Genomic DNA, 14,729 nt, shown 5'->3' with positions numbered 1-14,729 from the left:
AGTGGAAATACTAGTCAAAAATAAGATTTAAGTTACAATGCTTATAACCCTTGACTCATTATTGTCTCCCATGCCCCAGTACATATTTTATGTGTGGTATAGATTTTGGATGAACACTAAAGCACATATGCAACTCTAATTCTTTAACCCTTTTTATTTATATTTAGCTTCTCCATTGATTCAGTGGTAATTACAGAATCTGATGCACAGAGAACAATGTATCCTGGAAGTTGTGTGAAAAAGAATATTGATGGTACAATAGAGGTATTATATTTTTAATTTTCATCTTTTAACTGTTATATACACTGATTTTTCTAACTATCATTTTTATGTCTGATTTACTAATAAATAGTTGCTGAGAAGTAAGCATAATAAACATGAGGATAATACCTTATATAGAAAACCCAGAATACATATGTGAAGAAATTTAATATATTTTTATAGCATATGGAAAAACACAGAGGAAGTTGAGTTTGAGGGGTTATAAAAGAAATAAATAAATAAAAAAGAAAAAAAGATAAAGAGAAAAACAAGAAAATAAAAAAAAAAGTTTGAGGGGTTATATTTCCCTTAAATATGTTTATAGTTTAAGATTTGTCTTGTTTTTTGTAACATGTGGGCTATGTACAAATTAATTTCAGTGCCCTGGCCAACATAGCTGTGTCTTCCCAGCATGGGAAGTTGGACCAGGCCATCTCCAGAAAAGTGTTTAGGAATCCCCAGAATCCAAGACAATAGGGCTGGGATAATAGGTTAGGCCTGCTCCAGTAAGGTCTGTATAGTATACAAAAGTTTCACATCTTTTACAGTGCATGCCATCTAACTAAACCACCCCCTACCTCTGCTCAGCATTGTATTCTCAATTTCTTAACACCTGCAGCTTCCTCAGACCCACACCTGCAAAACTCTGGTGTTCATTCAGTAGATTTTTAGCTGTTAAGTTTTAGAAAAAATTAAGATAATCATTATTTCTCACTCAGTAAACAGAGGAAAGATGTTAGACAAATCCTTTAATCCTTGATTCTTCTATACTCAATCCCGTATCATAATAATTGGTAAATAAAGAAATACTTTCATACTGAGAAAATATTTACATTTTTTTAAAGTTTCTGGTTTTTTTCTATTGATAAAAGTAATTTGTATTTGTAGAAAATTAGATAGTGTTAATAAGTACCAAGAAGAAAAGAAAATTTGCTTGTAATGTCATGAGCAAAGATAGCCACTTTTTAACATTTTACTTAAAAGGAACTATATATGCACATAAATATTTTATTAGTTATATTTAAGTATCCTTTTCCCACTCTAGAACTATACATAAGTATTTATAAATATGTAAATATATCTCTCTTTGCATCTTTGATTGTTAAGTTCACAGTAAGTATAATTAAAATTAATTTTTTGCTGAAAGTATGTAGAAATTTTCTAAAAATACTGATACTTTCAGAACATTTTGAGGTAGAAGTTTAAAAATAAATGGTGTATAATTAATATAAATAAATGTCATATTTTGCTTTTAAATGCAGTTTTCTGGTGAAGAGGAAACAAATATGGTTAAGTTGTTGGAAAAACAATACCAAGAACGATTAGAAGAAGAAGTAGCTAAGGTAAGCTTATAGCTTATCTGGAAGATTATCTTGGTTTATATTCCCTTTGAGCCTTCAAAAATAATATAGATTTTATTTTTATTTTTAGTTATGTTTCATATATAGTTCATCTTTAAGTGGTTGGATAATGATATCAATTATAGTTGCCTTTAAACAAAATATTTGGGAATTTTTGAGAGGAGCATTCTTCTTGATGTAGACAATTAATTAGAAGCTTTTCAGAATGCCAAAACAAGTCTATGTATTTGTTACCTTGTGAAAGAGTTTGGTCTTCCCTAAAAGCTGGGGAGAAGATAGGAAAAGAAAGAGAAAATGGTTAGTCCTCTGTGTTCATTATCTGTATCTATTTCCAATCAGAGAATTTTTGTTAGGTAATGACTACAGGTACTAAGGGAGGATTATCACTCAGTATTAATTAGCTCCTGGCTAAGTGAAGGAGTTTATCAATGTTGAGTTTTGCTCATCTCTGTATGCTTATTAGCTGTGTCCAGAGTCATTCTTGAATATTAGCCACATAACCTAGTGTAACATTATGGTTCTGTTTGTTTTGTCTTTGTATTCCTTTTCAAAATGTGTATACTTGTGCTCTGGTTTCTCTTCATAACGAATAAATCTTTCGCCTTTTACTAAAGATTTCTGTGGAGAGGAACAATTATGAGTTTATAACTGAATTTTTTGATATCCTGCTTAGGCAGAGCTCATTATGAAAAAAAATAATAATAATAATAATAAAAGAAAATGTATATACCTGGTTGGCTTTTCATACTGGAACTGTTGAATTATGAATTTGTCTGCTTATTTTTTTAATAATATTTCAACTGTTTTAATATAACAATCCCAGTGGAATTTTTGCATTTTAAAGGGGTAGGATTGATTGGTAGGATATAAAGGAAATACATAAGGAATTAGGAAAAACATAAATTAGATGAGAAAGTCAAGACTCAAGGAAATATCGGGGCCATAAGGACTTACTCGCTTATTATGACTAAAGTGAAAAGTGAAGCACTATTTTTTTTATATAGCTTTCAATGTCTAGTTCTTGGAGGAATGCAAGTTTTCTCTTGCATGTAGCTCTTACACAAATTTATCAAATGGAGTATCAGGGTATAGTAACTAACATGAGGTTTAGTATTGGATATACCATACTTTAATGTGCTGTTCTTTTGGTTTACTAGATTTGTGACTTTAGGAAAGTTACTTAACTTCTGAATCTCAGTGTTGCATATGTTGAAAGAGAAAATAATTGGCATAGCAGTAATTTTTTTAAGAATTCAATGAGCTAATGCACATAGAACACTTTGCAGATAAGCTGATACATAGTAAAGACTCATTAATATTATTTTGAAAGTAGTCTTATTATTATGATAATGGTGGTAATATAAAGATGTTTTTAAAAGCATTATTCACTCAAGCTGATAGCAAAGCACCAAAGTACAGGTCAGTGAAAACTCTTCTAAAGGCAGCCAAGATACTATGGTCCAAGAGACTACATTTGATGGCGGAGCTTGGTCCTAGAATAATGTAGATTGTTGACATTAGTCACCAGTACTGATGGGATTATGCTGTACCCTATACCCCTCAGATATGATAGAAGAAGATTGAGAACCATTTTTCTTTTCTTTTCTTTTCTTTTTTTTTTGAGACAGGGTCTTGCTCTGTGGCCCAGGTTGGAGTGCAGTGGCACAATCTCTGCTCACTGCAAACTCTGACGCTTGGGCTCAAGCCATCCTCCCACCTGAGCCTCCCAACTAGCTGGGACTACAGGTGTGCACCACTACCTCAGCTAATTTTTTTGTATTTTTTTGTAGAGACTGGGTTTTGCTATGTTGGCCACATTGGTCTCAAACTCCTGACCTCAAGCAGTCCACTCACTTCAGCCTACCGAAGTGCTGGAATTATAGGCATGAGGCACTATACCTGGCTAAGAATCATTTTTCTAAAAGCACAAGTCTATATAGAAGAAGCCCAATGAGAGTAGTGATTCCCAGTGTAGATCACATTAGTTTCCTCCTGTGATTTGGGCACATGCTATTGAAATTAGACATTTATTTACATTTCACTATTAGGCAGTGTTCTGGATGCTGAGGCATAACAGAATAAAAGAGGATGACATCTTTGCTCTCATAGACGTTACATTCTAGTTGGTACAGGTAGATAACATACAGATGATAAGTACTATGAAGAAAAAAAACAAATATATGGGACTAGGAAAATCCATGGGGAGTGAGATAGTGTTATTTTATATAGGGTTGTCATGGAAGGCCTGACTTATGAAGTGACATTAGAGGAAAATCCTAAAGGAAGTGAGGGAGTGAATCGGGAAGATATCAGGTGGAGGACCTTTTAAAGAAATATGAAAGGAAAAGTCAAGAAAGACAAGACAAAGGCTGGGCACAGTGACTCACGCCTGTAATCCCAGCACTGTGGGAGGCCGAAGCAGGCGGATCACCTGAGGTCAGGAGTTCGAGACCAGCCTGACCAACACGGAGAAACCCCATCTCTACTAAAAATACAAAATTAGCTGGGCATGGTGGCGTACACCTGTAGTCCCAGCTACTCAGGAGGCTGAGGCAGGAGAATCGCTTGAACCCGGGAGGTGGAGGCTGTGGTGAGCCGAGATAGCACCACTGCACTCCAGCCTGGGTGACAGAGTGAAACTCCATCTCAAAAAAAAAAAAGAGAGAGAGAGAGACAAGAAAAAAGAAAGGTCAAAAATTACTCTAATAGGTGTCTTTAAGACGTGGTCAGGAGACTTGACTAGAGTTTGTGAAGGCTGCTTGCCCAACTGCTACCTCTGCTGAGTTGGTGGACAGTTCAGTTTAATCCTGCAACCCCCACATTCATGGAACCCATTTTGTGAAATGTGAAATCCTGGCACAGATTTGTCTCTTCTGCAGATGTAACTGGATATAGGACGAAGAAATACTTGGAAAGAGGGCAAGGGCTCACACTTCAGGGGAGTATATTACACTAGGTTATTTGACCTGAGCAACTTGAAGAGTCAAATTGGTATTTGCTTAGAGTTCTTTGGTAGGATGGCAAAGGCTGCAAAGGAGTAGTTTTGAAGAGGAATGAGGAGACTTGGAATTCAGCTTTTGGCTCATTAAATGAAAAAATAGTTACTAAATGTCCAAATATAAATGTCGAGGAAAGACAGCCAAGGAAATGTTGAGGAAAGTCAGTGCCAGTGGTTTGGATATAATCTAGATTTTAGGAAATAAGATAAAACTAGAAATGTAAATTTGGGAGTTAGCATATAGAGTAATGTTTTTTAAACTGTGAGTTGTAACTCGTTCTTAAGGCATGAAATCCATTTAGGGAGTTGGGAGTCAGATTTTAATATTAATGGAAGGTTTTAATTATAGACATACATACCTGTGTGTCCCCTGGGTGATAATATAAAATGTAGTTTTGTTGTTTTGTGTGTGTCTGTGTGTGTGTGTTTGCCATGGATTGCAGAGAAATAGTGGTAAAGAGTGGTATGGGGGTCAAGTGGTGAGTTTTTGTTGTTGCTGTTTTGTTTTTGTTTTAAATGACGGATATTACATCTATTTCTGTGCTAATGGAAATGATTGAAGAGAGAGGATGGGAAATAGCTGATTTAGGAGTCAGAGGAGCAGTTGCTAGGTCCTTGATTAGATGACGGGATTCCATTCCCTGGATGGTTGCCATTAGATAGGAGCATGGCAGTGTAATCCATAATATTAGGAAGGAAGGCAAAGAATATTTGGTTCATTATTCAGGTATCTTTTGAGATGTATTTGGAGCTTGTGAAAGTTCTCTTCTAGTAATTGCTTCTGTTTTATCACTAAAACAAGCAAGGTCGACACCTGAGAGAGACAAAGAAAGAGAAAATGTTGGAGTTTAAGAGGAGAGAAAAGGTCTGTCTAGGGGAAGGAATCGGAAATGGAGTAAAATTGCCTGATTCCATTAAGGGCCCATTTTAAAGGTAGTGGTTATGAATTTAAAATAAGATCAATCAGGTTGGTTGGATTTTTTTTCCCCCTCCTCAGTTAAATTCAGCTACACAGGCACATTTAACTGTAACCAGAAGTGGAATTTTGTTAGACAGTATAGCGAAGGGAAAGGAAAGAGTAACAGGGTGGTTAAGTCTGGTTTTTTTAGTTGCCAAACCAAAAAAAAAATTTTTTTTTTTTTTTGAGACGAAGTCTCACACTGTCTCCTAGGCTGGAGTGCAATGGTGCAATCTCAGCTCACTGCAACCTCTTGTCTTCCAGGTTTACGTGATTCTCCTGCCTCAGCCTCCCAAGTAGCTGGGATTACAGGCGCGCACCACCACACCCAGCTAATTTTTATATTTTTAGTAGAGACAGGGTTTCACTATTTTAGCCGGACTGGTCTCGAACTACTGATCTCATAATCTGCCCACGTCAGCCTCCCAAAGTGCTGGGATTACAGGCATGAGCCACTGTGCCCAGCCCTAAACCAGAATTTTTATAATTACATCTTGTCATTTCTTTCTAATCTGAATACATATACAAAAGAAAGTGATCTTTAGGTTACCAATTTTTTAAAATTTCAACAGCTTCCTTTGTGTTTTTGTTCTTTGTTTGTAATTCCCTTTACTGAGGTATAATTTACATAATATGAAATTTACCAATTATAAGTGCAAAATTTGGTGAGTTTTAACAAATGTTAAAAGTTGAGAAACTAATACCACAATCAAGGTATAAAACATTTCAATCATCCCATGCCGGCTCAGAAGCCAACCCCCTTTCTTTATACATTGCTAGATTCTCTTTGCTAATATTGTGGCAAAGATATTTATATCTGTGTTCATGAGAAATATTATTTGAAGTTTTGTTTTCTTGTAATGTCTTGGTTTGTATATCAGAATAATGCTGGCCTCCATACAGTGTTGAAATATATTACCTCTTCTATTTTCTGGAGTAATTTACATAGAATTGGTATTATTTCATCCTTAAATTTTTTTAGTTTTACCAGTGAATGCAACTGAGCCTGGAGTATTCTTTGTTGGAATATGTTTTTAAGCTGTTAATCCAATTTATCTAATAGATTTAGTTTTATGTTGGTTATCTATTTCTTTTTGAATGACTGTTGGTAGTTTGTATTACTCAAAGAATTGGTCCATTTCCTTTAAGTTGTTGAATTTATATAGGTAGAGTTGTGTTGTAGTATTTTTTTTTTGAGATTGCGTTTCACTCTTGTCACCCAGGCTAGAGCGCAGTGGCCCAATCTCAGTTCACTGCAACCTCTACCTTATTCTCCTGCCTCAGCCTTTCAAGTAGCTGGGATTACAGGCACACACCACTACACCCAGCTAATTTTTGTGGGGTTTTGTTTGTTTGTTTGTTTGTTTGTTTGTTTTGGTAGAGATGGGGTTTGACTCTTAACTCCTGACCTCAAGTAATCCACCCACCTCAGCCTCCCAAAGTGCTGGGACCCACCTGTAGTATTCTTTCATCATTTAATGTCTGTGGAATCTGCAGTGTTATCCCTGTTTCTCACCTTTTTGTTAGACTAACTAGAGGTTTATTGATTGTATTGATATTAAGGATTCAGCTTTTGGTTTCATTGTTTTTGTGTTTATTTTTGATTGCTGCCCTTATCTTTTTGATATCCTTTTTCTGCTTGCTTTGGATTTAATTTGCTCTTCTTCTGCTTTCCTAAAAGACATTTCTTCTTTTCTAATGAATGCATTTAATGCTATACTTGAAAGTATAGTATTATAGCTTTAAACATTATAGCTTGTAAGTATAGCAATGTTTCCTTGTATGCAGGATTTAAAGCTGCATTCTGCAAATTTTCATTCAATTGCAATATATTATTTCCTCTATGACTTCCTCTTTGATTCATGAGTTATTTAGAAATGTACAGATTTCCTTGTGTTTATGATTTTCAGATAGTTTCCTGTTGTTGATTAATTAATTTTTAAGTTTCTTTGTGGTCAGGCAAAATACCTCATATAGTTTCTGTTCTTTTAAATTTGATGCCCAAAATATGGTCTTTTCTGGGTGAATGCTCCGTGTGTACTTGAAAAGAGTATGTGTTCTACTATTGTTCAAATTTCAGATTTCCCTCTGGTGCCATTTTTCTTTAGCCTGAAAACCTTCCTTTAGTATTTCTTTTAGAACAGGTGTGCTGATAATGAGTTCAACATGCAACTAATTATATGTTGTCTAATTTTGAATTGTATATTTAATGTTTTGAATTGTATGTTTTATATGCTCTGGATGTCATTATAATTCTTTGAAGAATGTGAATTTTGAAAAGAAAAATAGGCAGTTCGCCCAGTTAGGTTCAGACTAAAAATCCTGTTTCATCTTTCCCATACAAATTACCTCTGTAAGTTTTTACTTCCTCTGCAGTCTCCTAGCTGTTGTTTACTCTTCATAATTCTTCAGTTGTTTCTGTATTTTGCTCAGAATTTTTAGGTAATCAGTGGGAGAAGCAGGCTGTAGTGGGCTTATTTTATGTTGCCTGGAAGCACAGTCTTTGTGTTTTCTTATTCCACAATTCAGATAAAATTATTGTCTTATACCGTCAGTATTTCAATTTGCCCACTTTTTTTTAAAAAAAGGATGTTTATGTTCAAATCCTTTTTGCATCATAGGCCATCCTTTTAGGATCTTATTTCTTTTTGAAGAAAAATTTTTGGAAGTTTTTTTTTTAACTGATTATCTATTGGGAGTAAACTATGTTTTTTAATTGTCTTTGTTTTTGTCCATAAAAGTTTGTTTTGTTGACTGTTTGAACCTGATTAACAGTTATTTTTATGCCAGAATTTTGAAGATAACATTCCAGTGTTTTCTGATTTCTTGTTTCTGTCGACAAGGTTCTTGTCAGTTTGTTGTTCCCTTGTGGGTAATACATCTTTTTGCTTTGGAAACATTTAAGATATTTTTGATTTTGGTGTGTGTGTGTTTTTGTTTTTTTTTTTTGAGATGGGTTCTGTCACCCAGGCTGGAGTGCAGTGATGTGATCATAGTTCACTGTAGCCTTACACTCCTGAGCTCGCACAATCCTCTCACCTCATTCCCTGGAATAGCTCATCACACCCAGCTACAAATGTTTTTGTAGAGATGCAGTATTTGTTTTTATTATAATTCATTGATCGTCTTGAATCTTGGCAGTGGTGTCTTCTATAAATGTTCTCAGCCATTACCTCCTGAAATAGTTCCTTTCCATTGTTCTCTATTATATCCTTCTGGAACTCTAATTAGATGTTGGTTGACCATTCTCTATCCTTCATATTTCTGTTATTCTCTTTCATATTTTTAATCTTTTTGTTTTTCCATGTTATATTCGTAGTATGTTCAGTATGAAGAGACAGAGGCAGATCAGGTTCAAGACAGGAAATTAAAGCAAAACCCAGTCTTAAGGTTTTGACTACTAATTAGAAAAAGTTATAGATATGTTTTGTTAAGTTGTATTGTCTAGTTAATTATTTTTGATTATCTTTGTCTTGTGACATTTTGCTGTAATGAGTATATGTTCCAGATGACATTGTTGTTACCAAACCCTGGTTCTGTCTGAGCTAGCATAGGCACCCAGAGGTCCAATTTGGTAGGTGAGATGTAGTAGCAGGATTATCTGGGCAGAAGCAGGATGATATATAGTGTTTAAGGTGCTCAAGCTCTGTATAGAGACATTTTGATTCAAATTTCCTCCCTAACATTTATTAAATATGTGACTTTTGATGTGGTTCCTAATGTTTCAGCACTTGAATTTTCTCTGCATTGACTACTGGTATTATAATTATTCCTCCAAGTCAGTTTTAGCACTATACTTTTAGACAGATTCATTTAGATGCGGAATAATATCATGTTACCTTTTAGAAAGTGAGCTTAGGGCCAGGCGAGATGGCTTAGTCCTGTAATCCCAGCACTTTGGGAGGCCAAGGTGGGTGGATCACCTGAGGTCAAAGTTCAAGACCAGCCTGACCAACATGGAGAAACTTCGTCTCTACAAAAAATTAGCTGGGCGTGGTGGCACATGCCTGTAATCCCAGCTACTTGGGAGGCTGAGGTAGGAGAATCGCTTGAACCCAGGAGGCAGAGGTTGCAGTGAGCCGAGATCTCGCCTGCACTCCAGCCTGGGCAACAAGAGAGAAACTCCGTCTCAAAAAAATTAAAAGTGAGCTTAGAGAAGACTATAGGATTTTGAACTCAGCTTTAATGATTTATTTGCTTAGTGTTTTTGAGTCAAATTATTCCAAAGGAAGCTAGCACAGGAACCAGGTGAGAATCAGGACCCCAAATAGGTGAATCAGATTCAAGACAGGAAATTAAAACAAAAGTCCAGTTATATGACCTGGACCAGCAAGAAAAACGAAGAAGGCTGCAGGTCAGTAGGTACAAATATTTCTAATCCCAGGCATACTTTATTCTGTGTTTATTATAGCCACCCTTCCTTCATTACAAATTATCTATTCAAAAAGGGCTTAATTGATACAGTTGGTTCTCAAAGGTTTAGGGACTTGTCAAAGCCAAAACTGCTAGTCAGAATTCCCAAGTACTTGTGCTGGGTGGGGGTGGGAGGCTAGAATAAGCAGGGATTCAGGATCATAGTTGTAGTGAAAGATCAAATTGGATTATAGTGAAATGTCTACTCATATTTACCAGTCATACAAACTAAGTGTTCTGCTCCTGGGAATTTATTTTGAGGAAATAAGAATGCACAATGATAAAATTACAAATATTTCATCATACTAGTGTTTAAAAAATAAAAGAGAGGGATCACTCTAAATGTCCAACAGAGAGAACTGATGTAATAAACTTATGATGCATCTATGTAATAGGAAACTTTGAACCCATTGGAAATTATATAGAAATATATTTCTATTTCCTAACTTGAAGACATATTTACTATAGTTAAGCTATAAAAACTGGTTCCAGTATTAGAATATGATCACATTTTTGGGGGGGTGGAGGGACGGAGTTTCGCTCTTCTTGCCCACACTGGAGTGCAATGGCACAATCTCGGCTCACCGCAACCTCTGCCTCCCGAGTTCAAGAGATTCTCCTGGTTCAGCCTCCCAAGTAGCTGGGATCACAGGCATGCACCACCTCACCTGGCTAAGTTTGTATTTTTAGTAGAGATGGGGTTTCTCCATGTTGGTCAGACTGGTCTCGAACTCCCCACCTCAAGTGATCCACCCACCACAGCCTCCCAAGGTGCTGGGATTACAAGCATGAGCCACCGCGCCCAGCCTATGATCACATTTTTATAGGAAAATGATATCTGTATTCATATCTGTCTCTATACGTAAAGAAGAGTAAGAAGGTTTGGAAAAGTATTTAATAAAGTGTTTACAGTGATTTTTCTTGGAAGAGAGAAAGATAAGGGCTTTTATTTTCTAATTTTTACTGAACATTTATTGCTGTTGTAATAAGAAAATATTTTACTTTTTATTTAAATTGGCAGGCCATAAAATAAATACTTTGACATTAGATTTATGGTAAAATAGAAAATCTGTATCTGTATTACTTTATTATAGGATTTCTTTTTGTTTAGAACCATGAGGCCATGCTTTCTTCTGTTCATACAATTTTGAGTAGTAACTTGCTTTTTAAATTCCTGGTGATATTTCTAAATCTAATCCTTTGTTGTTTGCTGTTATTTCTTTAGGTTATTGTGTCAATGAGCATAGCATTTGCTCAACAAACTGAACTGTCTAGAAGAATATCTGGGGGAAAAGAAAATACTACATCATCAGAGCAAGCACATGCTGTGTGTCAGAAAGAACAACATTATTTTAGTGAAAGGAAATTATCACAGGATCAAATTCCTTTTCAGACTTTTGAGACAGTGGATGTGAAATTTAAAGAGGAATTTAAACCACTTAGTAAAGAGTTAGGAGAACATGGAAAGGACGTTTTATTATCAAATGATGATCCCGATGAAATGCTAGAAACAAAGGACTGTGTACTGACTATTTCAGAAGAAATGTTCTCCAAAGATAAAACATTTACAGTTAGAGAATCTGTAAGTATGCCTCCTTGAATGTAAAAAACTTATTTAAAAATTGTGAATTCCTTTGCTATAAAAATATTAACAATACTGCGCTTAATGGAGGAGGAAAATATCAAATTCAGTCGTATGATTCACATTGTTTTATTAATTGTAAGATATATGGATAGGTGACTTAATTATTAGTATCAGATAAAACAAGTCTGGTTCGTGGTATTCTTGTTTATCTTAAAGATGTTGTACCTGGTAAAATCCCATTGTAAGTTGTATGCACATTAATTCTGTTTCAAGATTAACTGTACTACAGTTTGGTAATATCTGTGAATAAAATATTTACTTAATTAAATATAACAATATTACAAGGAAATAGCTACCTATTTAGGAAGACTATTTAAAGGAATTTACTGTCTATATCCTAATTCTTGATTTCTTTACTTATTCATTAATAGAAGATCTATTCTGTGTCTGTACCTCGACTGTCCACTGCCTTTAACAGAAAGTAATAAATCCTACTTATTTTAACATTATCTGAATTAAAATTTTTATTAATATTCAGGATAGGTTATGTTTTGTTCAGACTAATATTCAAGTTGCCAACTACAGGCCAGGTATGGTGGCTCATGCCTGTAATCCCAGCACTTTGGGAGGCTGATATAGGTGGATTACTTGAGGTCAGGAGTTCGAAACCAGCCTAGCCAACATGGTGAAACTCCATCTCTACTAAAAATACAAAAATTAGCTGGGCGTGGCAGTGCACGCCTGTAATCTCAGCTACTTGGGAGGCTGAGGCCAAAGAATCACTTGAACCAGGGAGGTGGAGGTTGCAATGATCCAAGAGGGCACCACTGCACTCCAGCCTGGGTGACACCAAGACTCTGTCTCAAAAAATAAAATAAAATAAAATAAAATTGCCAACTCTTTATGGAATGCAAAACCTGTTAGGTGTTCTTGAAGACCTCTTTAATTTACCAGCAATTGTTCAAGGCAAAATTATTCATTTAAGTAGCATCTCTCCAGGAAATGATGTACTCATAGAATGTATTAAGGAGTTGACTTCCTAGGAGTATGAGACTCTAGAATGTAAAGCTTTTATTTTCAAATAAAATGTATTGAAAATTTTTTTAATCAACACTTCTCTATAGTACTGTGATAACCACTGTGTAAATTAACTGAGTAGTTTCTCATATTTCGTAGATTTAATTTTAAAATACAAAAATATTCCATTGATACTATTTTCCCATCCTAAAACGTCAAGAGGAATAATGGCATTACAGCTTCATTAAGAGTAGAAGGAATCTTAAGTTTCTTTGTTCTTTTTTTTCTATTAGAGTTAGATTAAATCTAAACTAATTGATAAATAGCTGTTTTGCTTTTGGAAAATAACATATATGATAATAAAGTAACTTTATGTTGTTTTTGAATTATAATTAAGAAAAACATCATTTAAAATTATGTTTTTGTTTAATAATAAAAATAAAATATAATATTCTTTGTGGGATAATAGAATTGCTTTCATATTTAAAATATTAATGCTGACAGATTTTCACAAAATGTGTTATGATAGAATTTTTTTTTTTTTATTATTAAAGATTCATGATGAGATTTCGATGTCAAGCATGGATGCTTCTAGACAACTAATGTTAAATGAGGAACAGTTGGAAGATATGAGACAGGAACTTGTACGACAATACCAAGAACATCAACAGGCAACAGAACTATTAAGGCAAGCACATATGCGTCAGATGGAGAGACAGCGAGAAGACCAGGAACAGCTGCAAGAAGAGATTAGAAGACTTAATAGACAATTAGCCCAGGTAAGGGTCTTATAGTCCCTTTTCTCTCCCCAATTATTATTTTTTCCAAACACCAATTTGAACCTGATCCCCAGATTAAAACAGCAGTATTTTTTATGTAGCCATAATTTTTTTTTTTTTTTTTGGGCCGAAATCTGAATAAACTACATATATTTAGCATCAGGAACACATTCTACTAACACAGAAGCTTTAGATCTTGTAAGGGACACCTACCTCAGTCTTGGAGTGGGCGTTGTCTTTCTGTCATTTTATTTAACTCCTTTTTCAAGCACTGGAAAAGTGGCTACAAGGTATTTTGTTTTGTTTTTGTTTTTTTAAAATCATTCCATTAGCCATATATAGCACTTTGACATTTTGGAAGTAACATTGTGCTGAGTTACTATCATTCAGTTTTCTTATATTCATTTATAGTTTTGTGAGTCCACCAATTAGCCTCTCAAAGGTTTATCTTTATCTGTCTTTAATCCATCTTTTTAATCATGAATGGAAATCAGAAGTACTGTGTTTCTGGAACTCTTTCCAGGGAAACATCTCTTCTTGATTTGAGAAATGCAAATTTATTTAACATTCTTATCCTTTTCTTGACTAAATTTAAATACTTCTTGGTATTTGGGAGCTGGATTCTCGCCAACTGCTGTATAAAATATAGTCACAAAACCATTGTAGAAAAGCAAGAAATATTTATGTAGAAGTTCTTATGAAAACAAAGTTATTGAATTTAATTTTGAAAACTGAAGCTAGAGAGAGAAATAAATAACTAGAGATAACATGTATTCTTTCAAATATAAAATAATAGGAAAATTGGGAGCTGAGCATAAAACATTTGGAAAAATTAACTTTGCTTTTCTTCATTGCATTTTGTGAATTCAAACTTCTTAATTTTCAATGCAAAATTGATAAAAATTAATTGAACCACACAAATTCCTGAATATTTAGGCTTGATTGGCTTTTAAAAAATATCTTAAATTTTGCATTGATCTTTGTATATACTTTTAACCCCTTATGATGGAATATAAATTATAAGTAGAGCCAGGACCTATTGGTCCTGGGGGTTAAAAGGAATCTGCTTAATATTTCTGCCCTTTTTCTCTATCGCAAACAATATTCTCTCATGACCTTTTTTCTTATTTAGAGATCCTCCATAGATAATGAAAACCTGGTTTCAGAGAGAGAGAGGGTGCTTTTAGAGGAGCTGGAAGCACTAAAGCAGCTGTCTTTAGCTGGAAGAGAGAAGCTGTGTTGTGAGCTGCGCAACAGCAGTACGCAAACACAGGTAGTATGGACTTTGGCCCACCTAGGAGCAATGGATCACCAATTCAGTAGCATTTGTTTGTCTTTGTTGTTGGTATAAGATGTA

General features: G+C 34.7%; 1 protein-coding gene and 1 non-coding gene across 11 annotated transcripts in view; both read left to right on the top strand.

Moving 5' to 3' along the window:
- The window catches only part of AKAP9 (A-kinase anchoring protein 9), a 164,536-nt gene that overhangs the window by 75,494 nt on the left and 74,313 nt on the right, over nt 1-14,729 (top strand). For 9 of the 10 annotated variants that reach the window (XM_012450841.3, XM_012450835.3, XM_012450833.3 and 6 more), the window contains 5 exons: nt 168-264; nt 1,524-1,604; nt 11,217-11,573; nt 13,148-13,372; nt 14,505-14,645. In XM_012450841.3, coding sequence (XP_012306264.2) covers nt 168-264; nt 1,524-1,604; nt 11,217-11,573; nt 13,148-13,372; nt 14,505-14,645 — 901 coding nt within the window. The remainder of the gene's footprint in view (nt 1-167; nt 265-1,523; nt 1,605-11,216; nt 11,574-13,147; nt 13,373-14,504; nt 14,646-14,729) is intronic. The other variant, XM_012450840.3, reaches the window with a different exon arrangement.
- Nucleotides 2,187-2,303, top strand: LOC135276557 (U5 spliceosomal RNA). The gene has a single exon (XR_010344117.1). It is a non-coding gene; the product is annotated as a U5 spliceosomal RNA (small nuclear RNA).

This window comes from Aotus nancymaae, unplaced genomic scaffold, assembly GCF_030222135.1.
Source record: "Aotus nancymaae isolate 86718 unplaced genomic scaffold, 86718_ANA_hifiasm-v0.15.2.pri h1tg000025l, whole genome shotgun sequence".
In the NCBI taxonomy this organism is placed as follows: domain Eukaryota; kingdom Metazoa; phylum Chordata; class Mammalia; order Primates; family Aotidae; genus Aotus; species Aotus nancymaae.
This window is presented reverse-complemented; position numbering and strand designations above follow the sequence as displayed.